The sequence below is a fragment of the Watersipora subatra genome, chromosome 1, assembly GCF_963576615.1.
Source record: "Watersipora subatra chromosome 1, tzWatSuba1.1, whole genome shotgun sequence".
Lineage (NCBI taxonomy): Eukaryota > Metazoa > Bryozoa > Gymnolaemata > Cheilostomatida > Watersiporidae > Watersipora > Watersipora subatra.
This window is the reverse complement of record NC_088708.1, coordinates 23,904,103-23,925,682: the sequence shown is the minus strand read 5'-3', so window position 1 is coordinate 23,925,682 and position 21,580 is coordinate 23,904,103. Positions and strand designations below refer to the sequence as shown.

At 37.1% G+C, this 21,580-nt stretch overlaps 1 protein-coding gene across 1 annotated transcript; it reads left to right on the top strand.

Annotated features, from left to right (window-relative positions):
* Positions 1–1,680: 1,680 nt before the first annotated feature.
* Positions 1,681–21,558, top strand: LOC137385529 (cilia- and flagella-associated protein 43-like). Its single transcript, XM_068072006.1, has 31 exons — positions 1,681–1,775; positions 1,944–2,194; positions 2,484–2,577; positions 2,668–2,835; positions 3,459–3,711; positions 3,827–4,057; positions 4,678–4,926; positions 6,013–6,155; positions 6,609–6,709; positions 7,003–7,152; positions 7,463–7,647; positions 7,856–8,005; positions 9,079–9,209; positions 9,731–9,908; positions 10,237–10,263; positions 10,827–11,012; positions 12,153–12,278; positions 13,156–13,260; positions 13,400–13,561; positions 13,773–13,976; positions 14,444–14,569; positions 15,277–15,576; positions 16,260–16,487; positions 16,970–17,145; positions 17,372–17,603; positions 18,412–18,524; positions 19,125–19,284; positions 19,804–20,049; positions 20,411–20,564; positions 20,862–20,873; positions 21,378–21,558. The coding sequence occupies exons 1-31, from the start codon at positions 1,747–1,749 to the stop codon at positions 21,545–21,547; spliced, it is 5,040 nt and encodes a 1,679-aa protein (XP_067928107.1). The 5' UTR covers positions 1,681–1,746; the 3' UTR covers positions 21,548–21,558.
* The last annotated feature ends 22 nt before the right edge of the window (positions 21,559–21,580 follow it).

Sequence of the window (21,580 nt, the reverse complement as noted above, 5' to 3'; positions counted from 1 at the left end):
GACCAAGTAGGTAACACAAAAGGCAGGGGATCGGTATAAAGTAAGTTTCTCATGAAAATCGAAGGACCAGATGGGTATAGGTTCTTATATTTTGGATGAAAGCATCATATAGAGGAATAAGATCAATAATACACGAATATTAAAAAAAGCAAGAATGCCCTCGCATCCATCTTCATCTTTGCCCAAAATAATTTGAGATTTTTCAGGCATGTTGAAAATAGGCGTAGTGATTACCTGTCTAGAGAACTGTTGTGCTCTCAATTAAAAAATGGAAAGTACAATCAGGATAGGCCCAGATTGAAAATTAAAGACACCGTCAGGAAGAATGTAAAGAAAGTTGATATGAACCATAATGAGTAACAAAGGATGGCAAGAAATAGAGCAGGATGGAGATGATGGATTAGACCAAAATAAAAACCATCAATGTCACAATTGACTGTCTGCTATAGTGGTGACAAGCTTGAAATTATAGCAGTGAATTTATGCAATTATTATCATTTAATTATTTTAAAGCCAATGACTTCAATAAATATGTTAGGGTTCTATTGTTTTGCTAGCTGTTATACTACTGATACAATATTTAAACCCTCAAAAGTATACTTTCTGTGTCATGAATTGCATTAAAAAGAATATAGTTGTTAAATCCAATAAGGCAGTTGCCAAGTTAAAACTTTAAAAAAAGTTTAAGTTGAGCTACTCTACAGCTAACAGGGCTAAACCGTTTATAAAATCAGCATTTATTATATCAATGACTCTTTAAAATTTGGGTATTTTAAAACAAATCAAACACTCATTTAAATTTTTCTTTTTTTATTTACCAGCGAAGCGAATAATGTTTTGGTTAAAAAACAATACTGATTTTCATACTTTAAATTTAGGAATCGAATGCCAGTGTAGATGAAGATATTTTTGTAAGAAGATGAAGATATTTAATAAGGTTATGTTAGAGAAAACATCTGCATAACTGTATATGAATTGAATTTCATTTGCCAGTCAAAAGCCCAGTATTCCAAGATACAAACACTGCTGAAAAATCTGCCTAGTTAAACCAATATAAAAGCACGTATATCGATGTATCATTAGCATGAGCTTTACATTCAGAACTTTGTAACATTTTAGTTTGTTCGAGCAATCAGCGTGTGAAACTAGAGCAAGCCATTAATGTAACCCAATTGACTAACACAGCAAATAGATAATTAATCAAATCAATGAGCAAGATAAAAACTAGAAAGACACCAAGAGTATATAAAAACTACTTGATAACGACCGTTATTCAATCTTTTAAGTGAACAAAAGTTTGTTTGTTTTGTGTATTTATGTATAATATGAGCTTATAATACTAGTGAAAAATTCAAAAACTTTTTAACAAGCCTGGTATTTTTAATATTAAAATCTTTTATTGCGTCAATTAAGGTAGTAGTAGCAGCTGAATTCGTAATAATTCTGTCGGATTGGCAGTTTGAGCAACTAAATTTGCGACCTTGACCTATGAATAGTTTCTACAAAAAGTGTTGTCGAGTTGAAATGTTAACATTGTCGGGTTTATCGTTATCAACTGCCAAAATATGCTGGAAATATTAAGGTTTTTAGGTTACGAAGTTATTTTGATCACGCCCCATGCGTGATCTCCAGGACAACAAGAACACATCCTCCATTCAAGCGCTCGCGTTAATAAGTTGCTATTATATATTGCCTTTTTATACTGAGAATAGATGGTCGTTTTATGCACCGATCAGCTTAATTAAAATGGAGTCGATTGGAAAACCTGAGTTGAGGTATACACACACACTTCTGCATGTTTAGTGTATTGCTTTGATATTAAAAACCATTTTATCTCAAACTCGGTAATATGCAAGGTGATGATGAATACAGAGCACGTGCATTCAGTATAAGTATCGAATGTAAGCATAAGTAATATGGATAATAATATGTGTTTTATGAAGGTGGGTTAAAGGATACAATGGAAAGAGAGCTAGATATATTGACAAAAACACGATTGCTTACGTATGTGGCAACAATGTTAACTTCATGAAGGAAGATGGAAACTCTGTGGTGTTTACAAGCCCGGGTGAAGGAATCACAGGACTGGATGTTCACCCTTTGAACAAGATGTTTGCATTTGCGGAGTTATGTCTTAATCCAAAAGTGTTTGTTTTTAATTATCCTGACATGAAGCTGGTATCAGAGCTCAAAGGTAAGATCGGTCAAACCAATCATACAAACATTAAAAAGCTTTACAATAAAGATACACGAAAGGCTCATCAGTATTTGGATGAAACTTAATGTGTGTTCGGATATGTGCTTGTCAGTATATTGAAATCTTTTTATATCTCGAAAGGGATTTCTGCATTAGGTTTGCTTTGGTGCAATTTGAAATTTGCAGCTAACTTTGAAATTACAATAATAAACTAACAAATTTTCAATTCAGGTATTTTGCAGTATTTTTGTTTTACTCACAATGAGATTATGTTAAACAATTTTAGATGGAGCAGAACTTGAATACACACAGATTGCATTCTCAACAAGTGACTTCCTAGTGACCGTTTCAGGAGTACCTGATTTTAAGCTGACCTTATGGTGAGTCATAATTCACTCCTATAGGCTACGTAACGTATATACTCATACAGATGTTCTGTGGCTAATGGTTAAATGTGTCAATATATGTAGGAACTACATCAAAGGAGAAGCGCTGCTGACAGTGCCTTTGGCAGAAGAGCTTGTGAAAAGTGTGTTAGTGAATCCAGCCAATTGGAGACAAATCAGTCTTTTTAAAGAGAGTAGCATCACTCTTTGTACTATCGAACAAAGCGACCTAAAGTTTAACGCTATGTCAAGGTTTGTGCTACACTTGCTCCTATATAACTTTTTGTTGTTGTCGTAATACGAAATCTTTAAAAAGAAAAATATTAAAGTCAGATTATTCACAAAAAAAGATTGGGAAAGATTTTTATTGTGCTGGTTATGCATTAATAATAATAGCTAGTCAAGCCAGTTTCAATATTGAAATGCTAATTTAAAATAACTGTTTGGCATATAGACTGCTGGTGACAACATTATTCTAATGGTAAATTGGAATAATGTTAAAATTCTGTGCCACTACCCAACAAAGTGTTTATGATCAGGTACTGCTCTTGTCATTCATGATAAGTCAGTTCTATCTGGTAGGCAGATTTACTTATTATGTAGAATCAAACCAACTGTTCTACTGGACTTTGACTAGCTGAAATACTAGCAGTTTCAGTATAGCTACCTTGCTAGTCTCTGATTAGCTATGCTATTAGACTACCTAAACTACTGGTTTGTCATGAACTGAGTTACTAGACTCCGACTAGTTGTACTACTAGCCACTGATCAGCTGCGCTACTGAACTATGGTCTGCAACAGTAAAAAATCTGAACTCTGTGGTATTAAATATCACTTTTTGGTCAGCTTGTTTCTAGCCTAAAATATGCCCGCAGGAATGTGAAGATGTTTGTTGGTGAGAAGTCAAAGGAGCACATCGATGATAGTGCTTCTAACCGCCATGACACATTGGCCATGCACAGGCTTGAACTCGACCTCACCCCCTCCGCAATTGCTGGGCTCATGGAGCCTGAGGCTGAGCAGTTTGAAGATTATTATGATTCTCGCATGAAGTGTTCTCCAATTTCTCAAGCCTGGACTCCAGCAGGAGACCTGCTTATTGGCTGCGAACATGGACAGCTTTTGAGGGTGAGATTGAGTGAAGACTGACAAAACCTGAAAGTTTACAAGTATTTGTTTGAATGATAATGATCTGAGGTAAAGTAAAATGGTAGAGACACTATTTGGGGATTGCATGTTGCAGTATGACGCTGAGTCTGGACTTCTGAAGCTCATATTTGCTCCGACTACGCATAATGTAACCCAACTGGCCAGAGACGCAACCCTTCTTAGGGGCACATCTTTGCTGTCCAAAGAAATGTCTATTATGGAGGAGGAAGCTGAGGCTATGCCTCCCAATTCAACTTCTCCTTTAGGTCAGGGTGCCATCAACTGCATGGCCTTGCATAAGCATGGCCTATATATAGGAGGAAACGTAAGTGTGTTTATCTCTTGTTGACTTTTTGCATAAGCTTTTGGGAGTGCAAATGTTGGTTTTCGTGTACACTAGTACGCTGGCAGTCCATGTGCCATGAGGATCATCACGTGTAATAAGTAGGTGCACAATGATTGCGAAGCGCAGCAAGGTGGGGGGAGTGGTGCAGATGATAGTGTGCCCGGCTACAAAACTGAGTATCAGAGTTTGATTCCCATGCAATGCATTTTTTTCTAACCTCCAAGCGTGGCTTCAGACAGACGAACACGGCCCTTAGTATAGTAAAGGCTAGTACGCTGGCAGTCCGTCTGCCATGAGAAATTATCAAGTGTAGTAAGTATGTGCACAAATATTCATAGATGTGGAAAGATGATCAAGTAGTGCAGTGCAGTGGTAGATTGCTTGGCTTCAAATCCAAATACCCGAGTTCGATTTTCACGTGAGGTGATCTTTTTTCATAACTCTCTTATAATGTCTGCGAACAGACGGATGGACACAGCTCTTATTATAGTAAAGATTTGCTCAAAGATACAGTTTTTCATATCACAATCCGTAAACATTGCGCCCTTCAAAATTTATAATGTCAGATACTGTGACTTTGCATATCTTTATTTCTGTAGGACGGGCAACTGAGATGTGTTGACATTACCAATGACAGCATCAAGTTACTCGACTCCTATGATATTGGAGTCAGCATAACTTCACTTGATTTCTCTACAAACTGGTCACATTTGAACATCGGTAGTGATAAAGGCTGCATGTACACCTATGATATTAACGCTCCAGGGGCTGCCCATCTTGTTATGAACGAGCATAGCGGCAATTTCGTGGGTGTGCAGAGCCTGGCTCCTGGGCTAGAACTTGCTGTGGTGAGTGAGCGCTAAATAATTGCATATTTAATCTGCTGATTGGATCAGTAAATTTGTTATGATATGGTATATGGTATGGTATCTGGTGTGGTATATGGTGTCTGGTATAGTATGTGGTATGGTATCTGGTAAGGTATATGGTATCTGGTATGGTATCTGGTATGGTGTATGGTATGGTGTATGGTATATGGTATTTGATATGGTATCTGGTATGGTATGTGGTATGGTATCTGGTATGGTACCTGGTAAGGTGTATGGTACCTGGTATGGTGTATGGTATGGTGTATGGTATCTGGTATGGTATATGGTATTTGAAAGACCTCCATGGAAGAGTTTATTTCTTTAGAATAGTCCATTCAGATATGTGGATGATACTGTATAGCGTATCATGTGTAGGTGGTACTGTCTAGCGCATCACATGTAGAGGGTTTGATAGACAGCACCATAAGTGGATGGTATGCTAGCTGGTTGCGATGTGAACCTAAAATTCACTACTAAGGACAATGCTAAGGTCGCTGTTAAGGTCACTGCAGTTATTTGTATGTAATTATAACATATCTATAACAAAGTATTAAAGTATCTTGTTGCAGTTATTACATGTAATATCTAATTACGCTGTTCTCCATAAATTTGCTTCAGCAAAATACCAGTCCTCACCATGTGTATTTTATATTTATTTTAGTATTTGATCATAAATATGTTATAAACAGCAATTCAAACTGCAAATCTAGCTAAATAAATAACACAAAGAAAACTGAACTTAAGAATGTTGCAAAATTGTGAAGAAACTTTTTATATTCTGAATCGTGCAAAGACAGATAGATTAGCTTAATTTCCCTTGTCTTTTGTGTGGCGCATTCAATTACTGCCGAATATGCATATATACCGCCGAATATGCATATATACTAGTACTGGAATTTGAAATGATTTAGTTATTCCTTTCTTGTTTTTGTTGTATTTCAAGAAGTTTTATTCAGAATGTAGAGTATTTAATGTTTATAATGATGATTGACTTAAATATTGTCAGATGTTATTTGAATTTTGAGCTCAATGTCATTGAAGAGGTCACTACTCAATCTGTTACAGACGGTGCGAGAAAACGGAGAGGTTCAAATCTGGTCACTCTCAGATGGTAAGCTTGTCGGATCCATGAGCCTCGGCATCGAAGCAACCGCGCTGGCAGCCAGTCCTGTTGCGCCGATCATCATCGCAGGCACCGTTTCAGGCTTCCTCTTAGTCATTGACCTTTCTGACCCTGAACAAGGGAGGATAATTCATCAAACAAGGGCATACAACTCTTGGGTCACAAGGCTTGCGTAAGTCATCTTAGCGTGTCTGTTATGAATATGACAAATAATTTTTATTTCATTCTTGGATATGGAGAACTGCTCTGTGTATTCTGTTGTCATGTATATCACGTCCTATATGAGAGCTGGTTGTAAAATTGACAAAGGTAGTTTAAACTATTGCGAACAAGTATTACATTTGAGTGAATACGGTTGGACATACATGTATGTGTGCAGCATCTTGGATCGCTTAGCTACTCATAGTGACTAAAGCCTATTAGTTAAATTGCTAAATATTGTATAATACAAACACTGTCATGTCTAATAGTTGCACATAGAATCTAATGTATCAGTGGTTGGGCTCTAACATGTGTTGATTGTCAACTTTTGCAGTTACACTTATGATGGCTCTCTCGTTCTGATGGGTTCTGCTGACGGTGATGTCATCATCATGTCTGGATATGCAAGCCAGGAATTTAAGATGCTCTGTTACACTAGTAAGTTTTTAACAGATACGTAGCTTCTAGTCAAAATGCACTAGTAAAACTACTACTTCCGTTCTCAGAGGATAATATTGGACATAAATAAAACAAACAAACAAAAGATACCTCAACCTCTAATTCAAGGCAGTTCCAAGGCTAATAAACCATAGTACGACATCTCAATACTGATCAAGTTAAACTGCTGACTGAAACTTGGTAAGACAAAACTCCTGTGAATCATTTCTTAAGGTTATTAATAAAGAGAAATTTTTATGTGATTTTTCTTACCTGTCTCTTACGATCTGTAGAAGTTGAAGGAGCTGTAGAAACGATAACAACACACCAAGTAGAGGAGACAAAGGTAATACATGTGGTTGTCTCATCTAACAACACAGGAGACGTCACCCACGGTGCTAACAAATGTACTACCTTCCAACTGACCCCAGAAGTCATCTCTTGTGAGTTCTAATATAGCATTTGTCTCCCCTCTATATATTTATAGAGAAGACAACTTTCATACTGTTATAAATGAAAAGAATGTAATCCCTCAAGACGAATGCATGAGAAGATAACTCTTGTACTTAATAAGGTTTAACACGAAATGAATGTCATGTTTTTATTGCTTTTATCTTTTAATTATATTTTTTTCTTTTTGTTGCTGCGAGCCAAACTCTGTTGATTAATCAGTACATATATTACTAAAGCTGGAACACGTATATGTTACATGCATAAATTAGCCTTATTGGTTGATTGCTTGCTATGATGTAGCTGTGGAGTCCTACTACTCGTCCCTTAAAGCTGATATTGAAGATGAGGCTATAAACAAAATAGTATTTAATTACGCATCGCCTTCCTACGGAGCTTGCCTCACTGACACAAACACTCTCTACTCTCTCGCACAAGACAGCAAGAAACTTCAAAAGATTCTTGTGCCTAAAGAAAAGCCAAAGAAGGTAATGTTTGTTTGAGTAGTTGAAGGCGTCACCGTTTGTTTGAAAAGTTAACGACAAAGAAAGTACTGTTTTTTAAGAGAAGTGGCTGCTCGATTAAAATGTGAAAGTTAAAAGAAATACTGATGTGCTTAAGTGGCAACAAGTTTTTAACTTAGTTAAGTGTCAAGTTTTGTCTGCCTTTCTGTTATTATACGCTGTTGTGCTGCAGGCAAACAGCAAGGATTCTTTTCTGCTGCCAGAGATGGAGGCTGAGGCTCATCAGCTGCCAGGTGGAAAGTTGCTGGTTTCACCTCATGGTAAATGGCTGGCTTCTATTGCTAATGACGGTAAACTCCAAGTCAGGACACTAGCAGTAGGGGTAAGTAAGTGGTTCTCTCAGTGAAGTTGCACAGAATGTTGGTTAAAAAATTGAAAAGACAAAAAGTATTTGGAAGCAGTTTGTAAAATCCTTAATGAGTTCATAGATGACTATTAAAATATACATTAGTTGGACATGTATATCAAATTTGAAAGCTGTTCGTATCTGATTTTTGATAAGGCATTTGTAAGAGAGTTAGCATTACACTTTATAGGCTGAGATAGTAATGCATGACTACAAGGAAATGTATTTTGTTTTAGCCGTTTGTCATCCAATATTGTTGTTGTCTGGCAGCCAAGTTTGTAGTTGCTGCCACTTCCTTTTATTACTAATTGAACGGTCAAGCTAGTTTGATTAAGTTTATATTGGCTTATGCATCACCCTCTCATCATCAGATGATTCCAGTTTTAAAATGTTTGCCACACATCATGCATGCAATGTAAATAGCAGATTTTCTCAATTTCACAAGAGGACACAATTCCTTGTGCTTCTATAATACTATTGATAGGCGCAACATTGATAATGATTATTTGTTTGTTTTGTTCCAGGAGCAGGTAAAAGCCATCAACTTGTGCCGTAACATTGCTTCTTAACTTCACAACTTCGTAATTTTTGTTTCATGTCATATAACAGTTATCGTGAGGCTAAGGCGTGGAGTGAGTTATTCTTTGGCTAGGTGTTACAGCATTTTATGCCTAGAACCACCATAATTGTGTGTTTGCTTACATCATTTGTTTATCGCTAGCAAACTTTGTTTCAAGAATTTTGGTTCAGCATTGAGAAGACAACTTTGTAAGGTTTCAAATGATGTATCCCTGTGATGCTGACTTACGAGATGTCAGCGTATTGTCAGAGTAAATGTCAGCATACGATACTTCGTATTGTTTAGTTAACCCTGACCCTGACTAATAACATAGTTTTATCAATCGCAATTATTAGTTAAAAAATTAGAAAAAGAAATGTTCATGCTTAGTTGTATTTTAATGGCTTACAGAGTTTCTATTTATTAATATATCAGTTTTTTAATGCTTTTGGGTCACAAGATAAAACTGTGTCTGTTTTACCCTTCATAGGGACAATTTGTTGAATCCCACCCACATGACTACAGACACGGAGGAGTGAAGACTCTCTGCTGGTCTGCAGGTTCGCAGCATATCCTCACTACGGGCAGGGATGATGGAATCCTCACCTGTTACTCATGGAAGTAAGTAAACATATCGGTGTTTGTGCAGAGCATTTTAAAACTTGGAAACTATTTCATGAGTTATTGTGGCAGCATTATGTTAGTTATTTTTAAAAGCCTGAATGTAGTGTTCAATAGATTTTAATGCATTAACATCACCATACCTAATTTATAAAAAAAATTTGAAAATATCTGAATATTATTAAAAGGCTCATGTGTGTGCATGTGTGCATGTGTGCATGCATGCATGTGTGCGTCCATGTATATGTGTGCAAGCATTCGTGTGCCCATGCGTGCGCATGCGCGTGTATGCGTATGCGCGTGTATGCGTATGCGCGTGTATGCGTATGCGCGTGTATGCGCGTGTATGCGTATGCGCGTGTATGCGCGTGTATGTGTGTTTTGTATGCTTTGAGTTGTTCATGCTTTCAGCAAGACAGATTATAATCAGCACATTCACAATGTTTTCATTTCATTGCATTATTATTATATTATTATTATTATATTATTAGTGTTATATTTTTATGCAATCTGTTTTGCAGCTTCACTTCCAATGGTGAATCCAAGGGACAAAATGCTCTTGCGGTAGCTAAGCACTACCAGAGCTCTTTGGGACAGATTATTCTTCAAGAAAGGGATGCGGTCAAGGCTATGTCAGAATGGGGACCTGAGCCTAGCAAAAGTAGCTTAGAGCTTAAACATGTGAGTTATCCTATCTTTGTTGCTCAATGGTACTCGGATAGTTTACTGGAAGCCACTTCGTATTAGGTAGTGTACAGTCAACTTTCTGTTACCATTTAGCAAAGAGTGTTACAGTATTTGTAACTGCTGGCTTTGCTGTGATTAAACTAACCTTGTTGAAATTTAACCAACTTAGATGATAACCGGCAGGTGTAGACTCACATGTACTCACTTAACATGCATTGTCAATAATCTACAGTTCAATTTTTCATAATTAGTCAAATAGTTTCTCCTATGAGAACAATTTGACTTCTCATATTGTTCAACTCGCTACGCTACAACTAAATATTTGTTTATGCTTAAGGAGTCGCCTTCCCCTGAGCCTGATGAACAGGTAGTTATAATCAACACTATTTATAGACCTATTATTCATCATTTGAAGGTTTTCAAGAATCAGATATCTTGATCACTTTCTGTTGTCACGCCTAATTTTCTTCTCTCACACATTTTATCTATTTTATGCATGCTGATAGCATCTGATGGTTACTTTGTTACGTATATGTCTTTAGACGCTATCTCTTCTCACTCGCTTCCATTTAATTCTTTTTCAAATTGCTAGACAATACTGTCACAATTTTTTTCTTTTTGGTGCACAGACTTTCAGTTTAGCATGGCACCAAATTTGGGCTTGCCTCAGATTTGTAGGTAATAAAGCTACACAGAATACCTCTACCGTCTTCATTAGATTTTTTGGCAAATAGGCGATCCAAAAAGTTTACCTAACTTTTAGATCACTTACCCCTGTTTCCACCTATAGGTGAACACACCATGAAAAAATTTCATCTATGATTTAGCCTTTAGCGTAATTTCTTATCAGCTACAGTTGCAAGCAGCTTTACTAACAGTCTTGTTCGTACATATACAGCTTTAACTAGTTGGATTATGGGTATTCTTTAGTCAAAGATGTCCAGTATTGAGAAGGCAATTAATAATGATGAGATATATAGCACACCGACTCCATTGCCTAAAGCTGACACAACTTGGTTGGAGGCACGAGAGCTCCTCGCTCACACTGAAGAGGATAAGCAGTATGCTGAGACAAAGAAAGATCTTAGATATGAGATCAGAGTCGTTCGTAGAAAGGTAAGATGAATATACAGCCAATAAAAATACTAAGAGAAAATTATGGCCGATAGAAAACTCTATAAAGACATAAAGAATAAGAGACACTTGAAGGAAGTTCAACCAATAGAACCACTATAAAGAAAGTTGACCAATGGGAAAAACTATAAGGCAGTTTAACCAATAGAAAACACTAGAAAAAAATCTGATTAATGTGAACCACTATAAATTAAATATTGTCTGTGCATTCATTCGGCCCTCGCTGTACCCATACTATGAATACCTTACTATGCATTAAATCTCATTGTGAGAAAACACTAGACACTATAATTCAATCCTTTTGTGTGAGGAAAGTAAGATTATTCACATTTCTCAAATGCTGGGACAAATTAAATATGTATTACTTCAAAGTATTCTACCTGCAGGAGTTTTTCTGAGGGCTTATTTTAGTGAATAAATTTATTCAGACTACTGCTTAGGGTAAGATAAACTTTATTCAGCCTAAAAGCTGGTCGATGGCTATCACTTATAAAGATCAGTTAAAGGTAATTGAACTTCAGTCTAACATTTAACAACTGTCAACCATAAGCCCTCTAACCATATAGTCTTAGTTTTACAATTGCACAGGAAGTGAACCCTAATATTGCACCTTCTGTGTGTATCTGTTCAGAAAATAAATCACTGCAAACTACCCATAAATGGGTTAAAAACATACATTATAATAGTTTACTTTTACACACGCATTGAAAAGGTTTTCTAATATCTTATGTTTACTTATGCTCAGGACATTTATATCTGCTGACCTATATCTCTAGTGAACTATATCTGTAGTCACCTATATATCTAGTAACCTCTACTTCTAGTGACCTATATCTTTAGTGACCTATGTCTCTAATGACCTTTATTTCTAATGACCTTTATCTCTAATGACCTATATCTCTAGTGACTTATATCTCTAGTGACCTAGATCTTTAGCGACCTAAATCTCTAGTCGCCTTTTAATGTAGTCATCCTCTATTTAAAATGTTACAGTTGACTTTGTACCAGTAGTACACATACTTGCTTCATTTGTCACTATGGTAGCATTTTATCACTGTTTGTAAAGTTCGCTATAACTTTTAAGTACACATGATGATAGGAAGTAATTATCGTTTCCTACAGCTGCTGGATTTGATGGAAAAAAATAAGTCAGTTCCAGAGATAGAGCGTCTACAACATCATGACTTTGATCTCGACATCGATGAGCAGCAGAGATTGCAGACGGTTGGAGATGCTGAAGTCAACAGAGTAGGTTTTGCATACTAGCGCCATCTACCTGTAAAAATAGACGCAAAAATATCTGTTACATGCGTATTAGTTATAACTAGTTAGTAGGTACTGGTTAGTAATACGCCTTAGTAGGTGCTAGTTGGCATTTACTAGTTAGTTAGTTAGTGCTATAGTTAGTATGTGTTTGTTAGTAGTACTAATCAGGAGTGCTAGTTAGGAGTATATACTAGTTGGTAGATACTAGGTAGTACCGTAGTAAGTACTAATTAGAGGCTACTAGTTAATAGTTACCAATTGGTAAGTCCCAGTTAGTAGTATCAGTTAGTAGTACCAGTTAGTAGTATTATTTAGTAGCACCAGTTAGTAGTACCAGTTAGTAGTGTTATTTAGTAGTACCAATTAGTAGTACCAGTTAGTAGTGCCAGTTAGTAGTGCCAGTTAGTAGTACCAGTTAGTAGTACCAGTTAGTAGTACCTGTTAGTAGTACCATTTAGTAGTACCATTTAGTAGCACCGGCTAGTAGTACCAGTTAGTAGTACCAGTTAGTAGTAGTTGCAAGACTAGTAGAACACAATATATGAACTCATGCAGTGACTCAGAACTGCATCAATTTTCTTTATTAAAACTCGGCGGTTGTCAACATTGTGACACACAATGTACATGCATGGTTGAATATGCTGAATACGGCCTTAAAAGAGGTCAGGCTCTCAGAGTTCAAGAGCAAAAAAGTCCATGGGTAGGCTTCACACTTGTATTTTGTTAAAGAAAAACATATTGATGTAGAGAACCTCGATTATGTGAGTGTGTGTGTGCGTGCGTGTGACTGTGTGACCATGTACCTGTGAACATGTGAGTGTGCGTGAAAATAATAAGCGTTGTCTTTGTTCGATTGTAGATCCGAGATGCTATGGAGTTTGAAAACCTCGCTAAACAGTACCTTACTTACCTTATCAAACAAGAGTGTTGGGACTCAATGGAGGTCAAAGGTCGTAGTATCGAGGTAATGATTTTAGTCAATTTCTTCCAAGTTAACTAAAAGAAATGATTCCACCACATTGATGATTCTGAAAACCAAATTTTCCAGTTCACATTTTCTGCGATGTTAATCTTAAAGTTGAACTGTGAAAATTGTATTTCAGGGGTTTGACATCCCTCTGGAGGTACAGAACTATCCGACCCAGAAAAGAACCCAAGCCACCCTAGATGAGCTTTCTCGGGCTATGGCTACACGGAGAATAGAAATGGCGGAAGCTAAGGCTAGAGCGGACATGGTTGAGATTCCTATTCCCAAACCCTCTCAGGCTATAGTATGTCCTTCCACGTTTATCTTCTTCGTACTCGCTTATTCTAGGGCTTTCAAAGAATTAAACAACCTATTACCATCCTGTTAGCAGGCAATAAATGAAAAGCCTTTATTTTGTGGTGTTTTTATATTGAAATTTCTACAGTGTAGTTGTATTGCATGCATTATAGCTGGCGGCAGATGATGACGGGGATGAAGAAGATGGAGAGGTAGAAGCGCCGTCTGTAACTGGCTCAATGGGCTCAGTCTTTGGAGGGAAAAGTGACTTGTTCTATAACCAGTTTGAGCTGTACAGCAGGGAGCAGAAGGTCACACAGATCATTCTGCTGAATGATGCTATCTATCGTATCAAGGCAACTTTCAACAAGGAGTTTGATGAGGTGCTCAAGAAGAAGGAAATGGAACTCTCTAAGGTAGCTAAAGCCTTTTTCGTAAAAATTCAAGACATTACAGTAAATGTGATCCACTATTCTTTATTTGAAGAGACTGCTGCTAGAAGCTACTCTTGTCGGTTTAAAACAAAAACAATGTTCAACCTGGCAGCTTTGTACCGTGATCTAGCTTTGCTGTTCCTAGAATTTATTAGCTCCAGTTCTTTGTGTTGCATCTCGTAGTTTTCTCTAATAGTAGTGCTTCTCTGATCAGTTTTGTTTCTCAGGTATGATCAGTGTATTTAAGCATGAGTTTTATGACACTTTTGTAAGACACTTTGGTACCTAAGAGGGGGGTCTAGTAAGCTGACAAAGCTTTTAAAGGTAATTGAGCTATTTTACAGCTAGTCAATCAGAACATTCTTAGCTGTTATTATTATCATTTTTAAAAGATTTCTGCTGAGAATCTATTTAATGTTTGTCATTTGAAATCATTATTTCTTTCGCAGATTAAGGATAAGAACAAGAGAATAGCAAAGATCTATGCTGACTTGAACATGATGGAAAGTGTGAAGGTCTATCCAACCAGTACCAAAGAGAAGCCAGAGCTTCTGCTCACCGTTGATGACAGTGAGGTAGGCTGTACACTGACCCGCCCCCTCTGACTCACAAACCGGCTTTCTGATTAGTGGTTTAAATATGAATAGATACGGCCAGTTGCAGGACTGCTAGACTATTCGTGGTAAATGGTAATTTTTAAAGATTAGATTTCTAAAATTGACATACAGATATTTATTTCAAGTTTGAATATCTATGTCTATCGTGCAACAATAACCAATATGCAATATAAAGGTTTCACCAAAGATATTTGCTGTTGATTGGATATCAACAGAGATGCTGGTTAAACATTGCTGATATATTGATCTAATCAGATCACAGAGAATTCCTTTTCTTTAGTACAATCATGGCGTGTCTCATTAAAAAAGCAATATTATTTTCAACTAGACTAATTTTTAATATGATACATAAAAAAATTATAAATTTTAAGATCATTTTCTCCTTTGCTGACAGCATCAGCCAGCTTTTTAAAAGGAGTTTAGAAAATATTACGGCTTAGAATTCCAGAAGAATTTGTCATCTTGTTTTTATTACATGTTTTGGGAGAAATTAAAAAATTTAGCTGCTGACTTGCTAATGTCACAACAATTTTTTTTCGAACATAAAATAGTAACGCACTGGTTTGTATCTAGTGGAGTGTCAGGCACAATCTGGGTTTGTTAGTGAAGATGCAAGAGTGAGTGTACACAATGCGTTACACATGAGTAATATAATACTTTGCTAGGTGACAGTGGAAAAGTATCTCACTCCGGAGCAAAAGAAAGCTAAAGAAGAGTTTGAGAAGGCGGAGGAAGAACGACGTCGACGTGAACAGGGTGACAACGCCCGTGAGCGAGCTCTTGATCAAATGATGGGAGGAGTCTTGGAGATAAAGAAGGAAGACGAGTTAAAGAAAGACGTGCCGATACCCAACTTTATGATCAGTAAAGAGCAGGATGACTGGGGAGAGGAGGAGAACAAACAGCACAAAGAGTATGAGAGAAAGGTCAAAGAATTGCAAGAGGAAAGAGAAAAGTATCGCAAGGTGAGACAACCCTTGACCGGAACTATTGGAACCTTTTTAGTGCAATAATCGATATCACATCTTTGTACTCAGTTTTGTATGTTTGTTTCACAGAAGTAAATAAATTATGGCGGAGTATTTAGTAACAAATAATACAATATAATAATATAACAATATAATACACCCATCAGATGGATGAGTTTTAACCGGCGTCTGGTTTGACAAAATAAAATGGGTTGTGAGGCGTTGCGCTCTTTTTTTTGGCTAGCGACTCTACATCATGCTTATTAGTTGAACGTCAAGCTCTTAAATGGAGTGATCCAATCACTCTGCGTGCTCAAATATTTATATATAAGTGCGAGCACCTGTGGTAGCCACCCGTGTTATGAGAACAATTTTTGTAGCAGTAATTTGGTTTGTTATGAGCCATTTTGCTGGACGGTGTAAAGATGTTTGTCAATTAGTTGAGTTATTGTGGTTCAGATAAGCTCTTAAGCAAAAACCCGCAAATTTTAATAAAATTATTGAACAGAAAGAGGCCAATACCATCACCTGCAAAATTAAGTCTATTTTGAGGACTTCCTAGTGAAAGTTTGTGTCTGATCTGTTTGACAGTCCCTAGACGGTTATCATATATTTGACCTTAAATTTCTGATACAAGCCCCGTGTCTATGCATTGTGTTATATTTTTTCGCCAACCGTAGCAACTGGAAGCTGAGCTGAAGAAGCTGCAGCAGTTCTTAAGTGATGCTGAGCAAGGATTTAATGAAGTCCTTAAAAGCCTCTTCACAAAGAAACTCAAAGTTGAGATGGTCATCTGTCAGGAGGAGTTGAAGATCCTGCGCCTTCAATGGGGCCTCATGTTCGAGGAGTCACTAGAGACAACCGAGAGACAACTAGTCGCCTCAATCGAGCACAAGAAGCAACTCAAGGTAAGCCTATAACACCAGTTTGTGTAGGTGTTCTTCTAGTGCCAATTTGTATTATTATCGTTGGCTTAGATGATGCCAAATTTAGCCTCAAATTAAAATCTCATTAATAACCATTTGATTAGTGATGAAGAGGTCCTTGTTTTCAAAATTTGTCAGTAGGCATCGGTTTGTGCATCAATGGATGACTAACACGATTAGTATTTTTTTACACCATGTACATGTAAAAGCTTTATTTTAACTTACCAGTTTTCTGCTAAAAATGTTTTGTAGAATACAGTTATATGTTATAATGTCATTATATATAAGTTACAGTTAGTTACGTGGCTGGAATTGCTGGTCATTTGTAAAACAACTCGGGGCAAGTGCAGCTGGTTACTACACTGTCCTGCTCAGGTTACTGGTGCAGATCACCTGTAGTAACTACTGGTATTACAAGTGATCCTGTCATAGGATCACCTCTTAACAACGTGTAAATATTTTAGCAACTCGCTGCCGAGGCATACATAGTGGCCAGGAAGAATGTGGATAACTTTAAGGAGGGTTACGACATTCTCGTAGCTGAAGATAAAGTGATGGACAAGGGCTTCAAAAGAGAATTCGGTGATCTCCCTGCCTTGCAAAATGAGCTTCTATATAAACTTTTTAGGAAACGTCCTAGGTATGCCGTCATCACAGCAACATTCATAATAAACTCTGTTTCGTTATATCTTCATCGTTGCTGATTTGTACATGTGAAATTTTGCGTTGTTAATAGCAAATTTGTCATTTGATAGAAAACTTGAGAAGTCTTGTTCTTCAGGTCCACCGCTTTGAATTAATCAGTCTTTTTTCTTATTTACACCCATGGATTACTAGTGCTTGCTTACCTACTCTCGGTATTTCAGAGCTACAAAGTTGCTGCACACAAGGGGTGAAACTCCCATATTAGACGCCAACAGCGGCAATCCCTTCGCCGAAAGGCCATCCACAGCCCGACAGAGTATGATGCAGAAACACGTGTTAGAGTCTGCGTTAACTGACCTTGACAAGCCAATCAACATTCCCGAAGGGGTCGACCATGCAGCGTGGCAGCGACTTTGCAACTACAGACGATCTAAGATTGACAGCGAGATGCTGGTGAGATTTTCAGCCAACTTAAAATGATTTGTGCCTCCTATTTATTTCATATAGTTTGGATTACATATTGGTTTCAATTAGTAATGCTAAATCTATGTCTATGTACAATATAAAACACAGCAGGTTAAAAAAGGAAGCTTTTGCATTCTTTTTGAAAATATGTTGTTAGTTTCAAAAAAAAATTTGTTTGTGTGCATCAAATGTCAAAGACTATAATCAAACCCGATGAGCACATATGTGTTGTATTGTTTAAAGAGTTGCTGCTATCATACGAGCTAAAAGAACTGCCAGCAGCATCCATTCTTTAAAATGTATGGCTGTATGTAACTTTTAGTATATGCTGTCCTAACAACCTTTTAGAGCAGCACAAACTAACAGAGATAATAGAGATTTCTAAAATATGAACTCAAGATAGTCGTATGATCTGAATTTAAACTTAACAATCTGTGACTTCTCCATTAAAAAATACTTACTTCAGCCAATAGACAAGGCATCGATAAGTTAGAAAGCGATTGTCATACGAGTTGGCTTTTTTGTATAGTAGCTATTCAAACTTTTTACTTTTTGAAAAATGAATGAACTGAATTTTCACAAGAACACTGAAGTCTGTTAAATTTAAATCTTCAGTCAGCTTTTTACATCTTCTTGGGATATTAGTTTAAATTCTTATGGATGATTTTAAGAAATGAACCATTTAATTATATTTTATTTTTAGATTAAAATATATTAAGAAAACCCCGCCTTTCAAAATTTTTCTATCCTTGTGTTGCCCTAGTCACGGTGATTCAGTGGCTGGTCTGTTTATCAGGTAAGACAGAAGGCTTTGATAATGGCTGAGATGATGTCCTTCCAACAGAAGAGACAAGACGAAGATTATAAAATTGCCGAAGAAATAGAAGATTTAGGTCAAGAATTAATCAAGTATGAAAATTTAATCAAAAACAACATTTAGGATTAACTAAATATATACATATTAGTTTTCTGTTTGTTATTACAAGGTTACGAGTACATTGCGACTAGTATACGATCACTAGTACATGGTTGCTAGTATTTGATCATTAGCACATAACTCCACTAGTGCATGGCTATTCCACTCATATATGGCCACTATTGCTATCCAAAATTCACCATGATATTCAGAATTTGAGCAGCAGGAAAGGCTCAACTCTCCAGGCTTATTACACAGAGAGCTTGCAAAACAATTATATATCGGCTAGAACTTTGCTGTTTAAAATGCTCTTCAACCACATTGTACTGGTGTACCAAATAGTTTTAACATTGCGCTAAGAGAGTTCAAAGTTTGCTTGGTTTGTCATATGATAACAACTGTTGCAACATTTAAAGGCATGTGATGACCATGAGTAAGCAACTATGCTCATATAAGGGTCTTTAGTATTTTATATCTATTTGTTGTGTATTTTATATCATCTAATAATTTGTCTTATATACATGTACATCATTATATATGTCATTACATGAGGCTCGCTATGTTATTGCAACAATTTATTTATTTTATTATAGACTGCGTGAGTTGAAACAAAGGCAGCATCTAAACTTACAAGTGCAGTTATTGATGAAGCAGGGCCAGGTAGAGCTTGATGCAGGCTCCTACATCCACAACTACAAGGACAGTGTACTCATACACAGAGGTGTTGTAGAGGACTTGAATGGAAAGATCAAAGTGAGCAAACTGCTAAGATAAGACAAATCCATCCCTTCCTTTAATTACTAAGTTACCACATAGCGATATTGTTGAGACACCTGGGTACACCAGTGCCGAGAAGGTACATTGGGTAAACAAGCAGATTATGCTTCCATAGGGCGATATAGTAGAGTGATGGTTGCGCGATGCCTTATGTCAAAGCATATGTCTGCATACGAAACAAGGCTGTTGGCCGCTAAGGCTATTTTTATGACACCAAGATGGCAGGTTGCATGAGTTTTTCGTTTCCAAACAGCGACACTGAATGATGACCGAATGAGAGCGACGCGGCTGCTTCCATGATATCATCATAGTGTCATATGGGGGTGTGTCGCTAGGCTGTTGTTATATATTAGCCAAGGCGCATGTTTAGTCACAACAACAAAATTGTAGTAACCCATCACTACAAAAAGAACTAAAACACCCATCACCCACTACAACAAAGTTATAGCGGGTGATGGTGTTTTGCATGAGTTAATGCATGACAAATACTTCCAGACACTCGGGGAGAGCAAGATCGCTAGCATGATGGAGAGCAAAGACTTCCGGAAAGGAATCGTGCAGCTCGAGTGGGAGCATAAGAAGAACCTGATGAAGATAGAAGACCTGAAGAGCAAGATGAGAGTGATCAACATGATGAAAGTTACGAGGGAGATTCAGTCTTACCTCAGTGAGGAAGACCATGATGCCAAGATTAGCCAAGAAGTCAGCATTCTTGAACAAACAATTGCTATGCAGAAACGGGTAAGCGAGTTGATTTTATGCACGAGTTATTTACTCCGTAATGTCTTATGATAAGAAGGCTAGGGCATAGTCAAAATTTATTGGGTGCAATCAAGGAGTAACAATAATTTGACTTAGTCATAAGTTGGCAAAACTATTCCGACTATCGAAAACAAAGCCCTAGCTCAATTTAGATGTCTAAAAAAATGACATGTCTTATAGATGGTCAGGTGGTAGAGTTTATAAGCGCATTTAACCAGACAAAATCTCTTCCAGACTTTTCAGGCTCAATACATAAATTCAGCACAACAAATAGTTTGTTGACAGTCATTTTCTAGTTGTCATAGTTGTGGTCATGTTCGATAGAAGTTCACTATTGTAGCACCACGAGGCCAATGTAGAGGCAAAAAAGAAAGTTCTGTTGGATCTGAAGCACACTTCTAAAGATAAGTCGCTAGAAAACAAGATTCTCCTCAACGAGATCGAAGAGCTTAATGTGTCAGTGAATGAAAGGCAGCACATACACGAGGCCAGCAGTACGTATAGCTTATCAATAGCCATGGCTCATTATCTTGTCTAGGCGACAGAGACTTGCTGTCAATTGTCATTGATATCATATTAAGGAAATTTGGTGTTTATAACATGGCATCATATCAATTTGCTCACTTCTAGCCTTGAGTCATATTGCAGTTTGTCTTATATAAAACTGTTGTGTAAATGTGAGTATTTAGCCATGATCACTGTAAATGTCCGACACCTGTCTGCGGTTTATCAAACTGTTGTTGGATGTAAGACAGGTATAAAATTATAATACTGTTAATTTCATTGCATAGTGAATAACATGCGTAAGTATAAAATTATTGTCTCGTCCAATCCTATGGTCTGTGTATGTACATGTATATTGCCTGTTTCCTGTCACTCAAATATATAACACTCCCATTTCTGTTTACACTCCTTAGGAGGCCTGGCAATGTAGTAACAGTAGTCGGTTTCCTGGTTAGTCAATAGATTGCATCAGACAATCCTGCTTGTAATCTATGAAGTTTGCATCGTTATCTGCCTGTAGTGCTGCCTCAGCAGTACCTTTCCGAGTTTGAACTGTTACTTCATCAAAAGCCTCTTTCACCAGTTTGATCTAGTATGAAACTTTTGATACAATGCTGTAGTTTCATAATGGCTAAAACCTGTGTATACAATGGTTTCCACCTTGAAATAGAAAACTTTCATCCAAGGTGATATTAAATAAGCAATATATTGCTAATACGTCAGTGAGCCACTGCAACAACCATTCAGCATCTGTTTACGGCATCCGCAAAGTATGTATGACACTAAAATGTTGCTTATTTCAGCTGACAAGAACATGGAGGTAGCGCGAGAAAAGAGATACCAAGAAATTGTACAGAGAAGGAAGCTGGTTGATCTAGCCAAGGCGCAGGCGAATGAAGTCGCAGTTCTCAGAGCTGAAGTAGAGAGACTGCGCATGAGAACCTTCCCTGCCCTTGTTCAAGTTGAAAGATAGAGAACAGACTAATTGCAGACAGTATTCTATAGT

What these genes read in the sequence shown, in the direction of transcription:
- LOC137385529 (XM_068072006.1), top strand. Translation starts at nt 1,747, where the DNA reads ATGGAGTCGATTGGAAAACCTGAGTTGAG. An exon ending in TCACCGTTGATGACAGTGAG is followed by an intron (nt 14,570 to 15,276) that starts GTAGGCTGTACA and finishes ATACTTTGCTAG; the next exon opens with GTGACAGTGGAAAAGTATCT. An exon ending in AGCACAAGAAGCAACTCAAG is followed by an intron (nt 16,488 to 16,969) that starts GTAAGCCTATAA and finishes TAAATATTTTAG; the next exon opens with CAACTCGCTGCCGAGGCATA.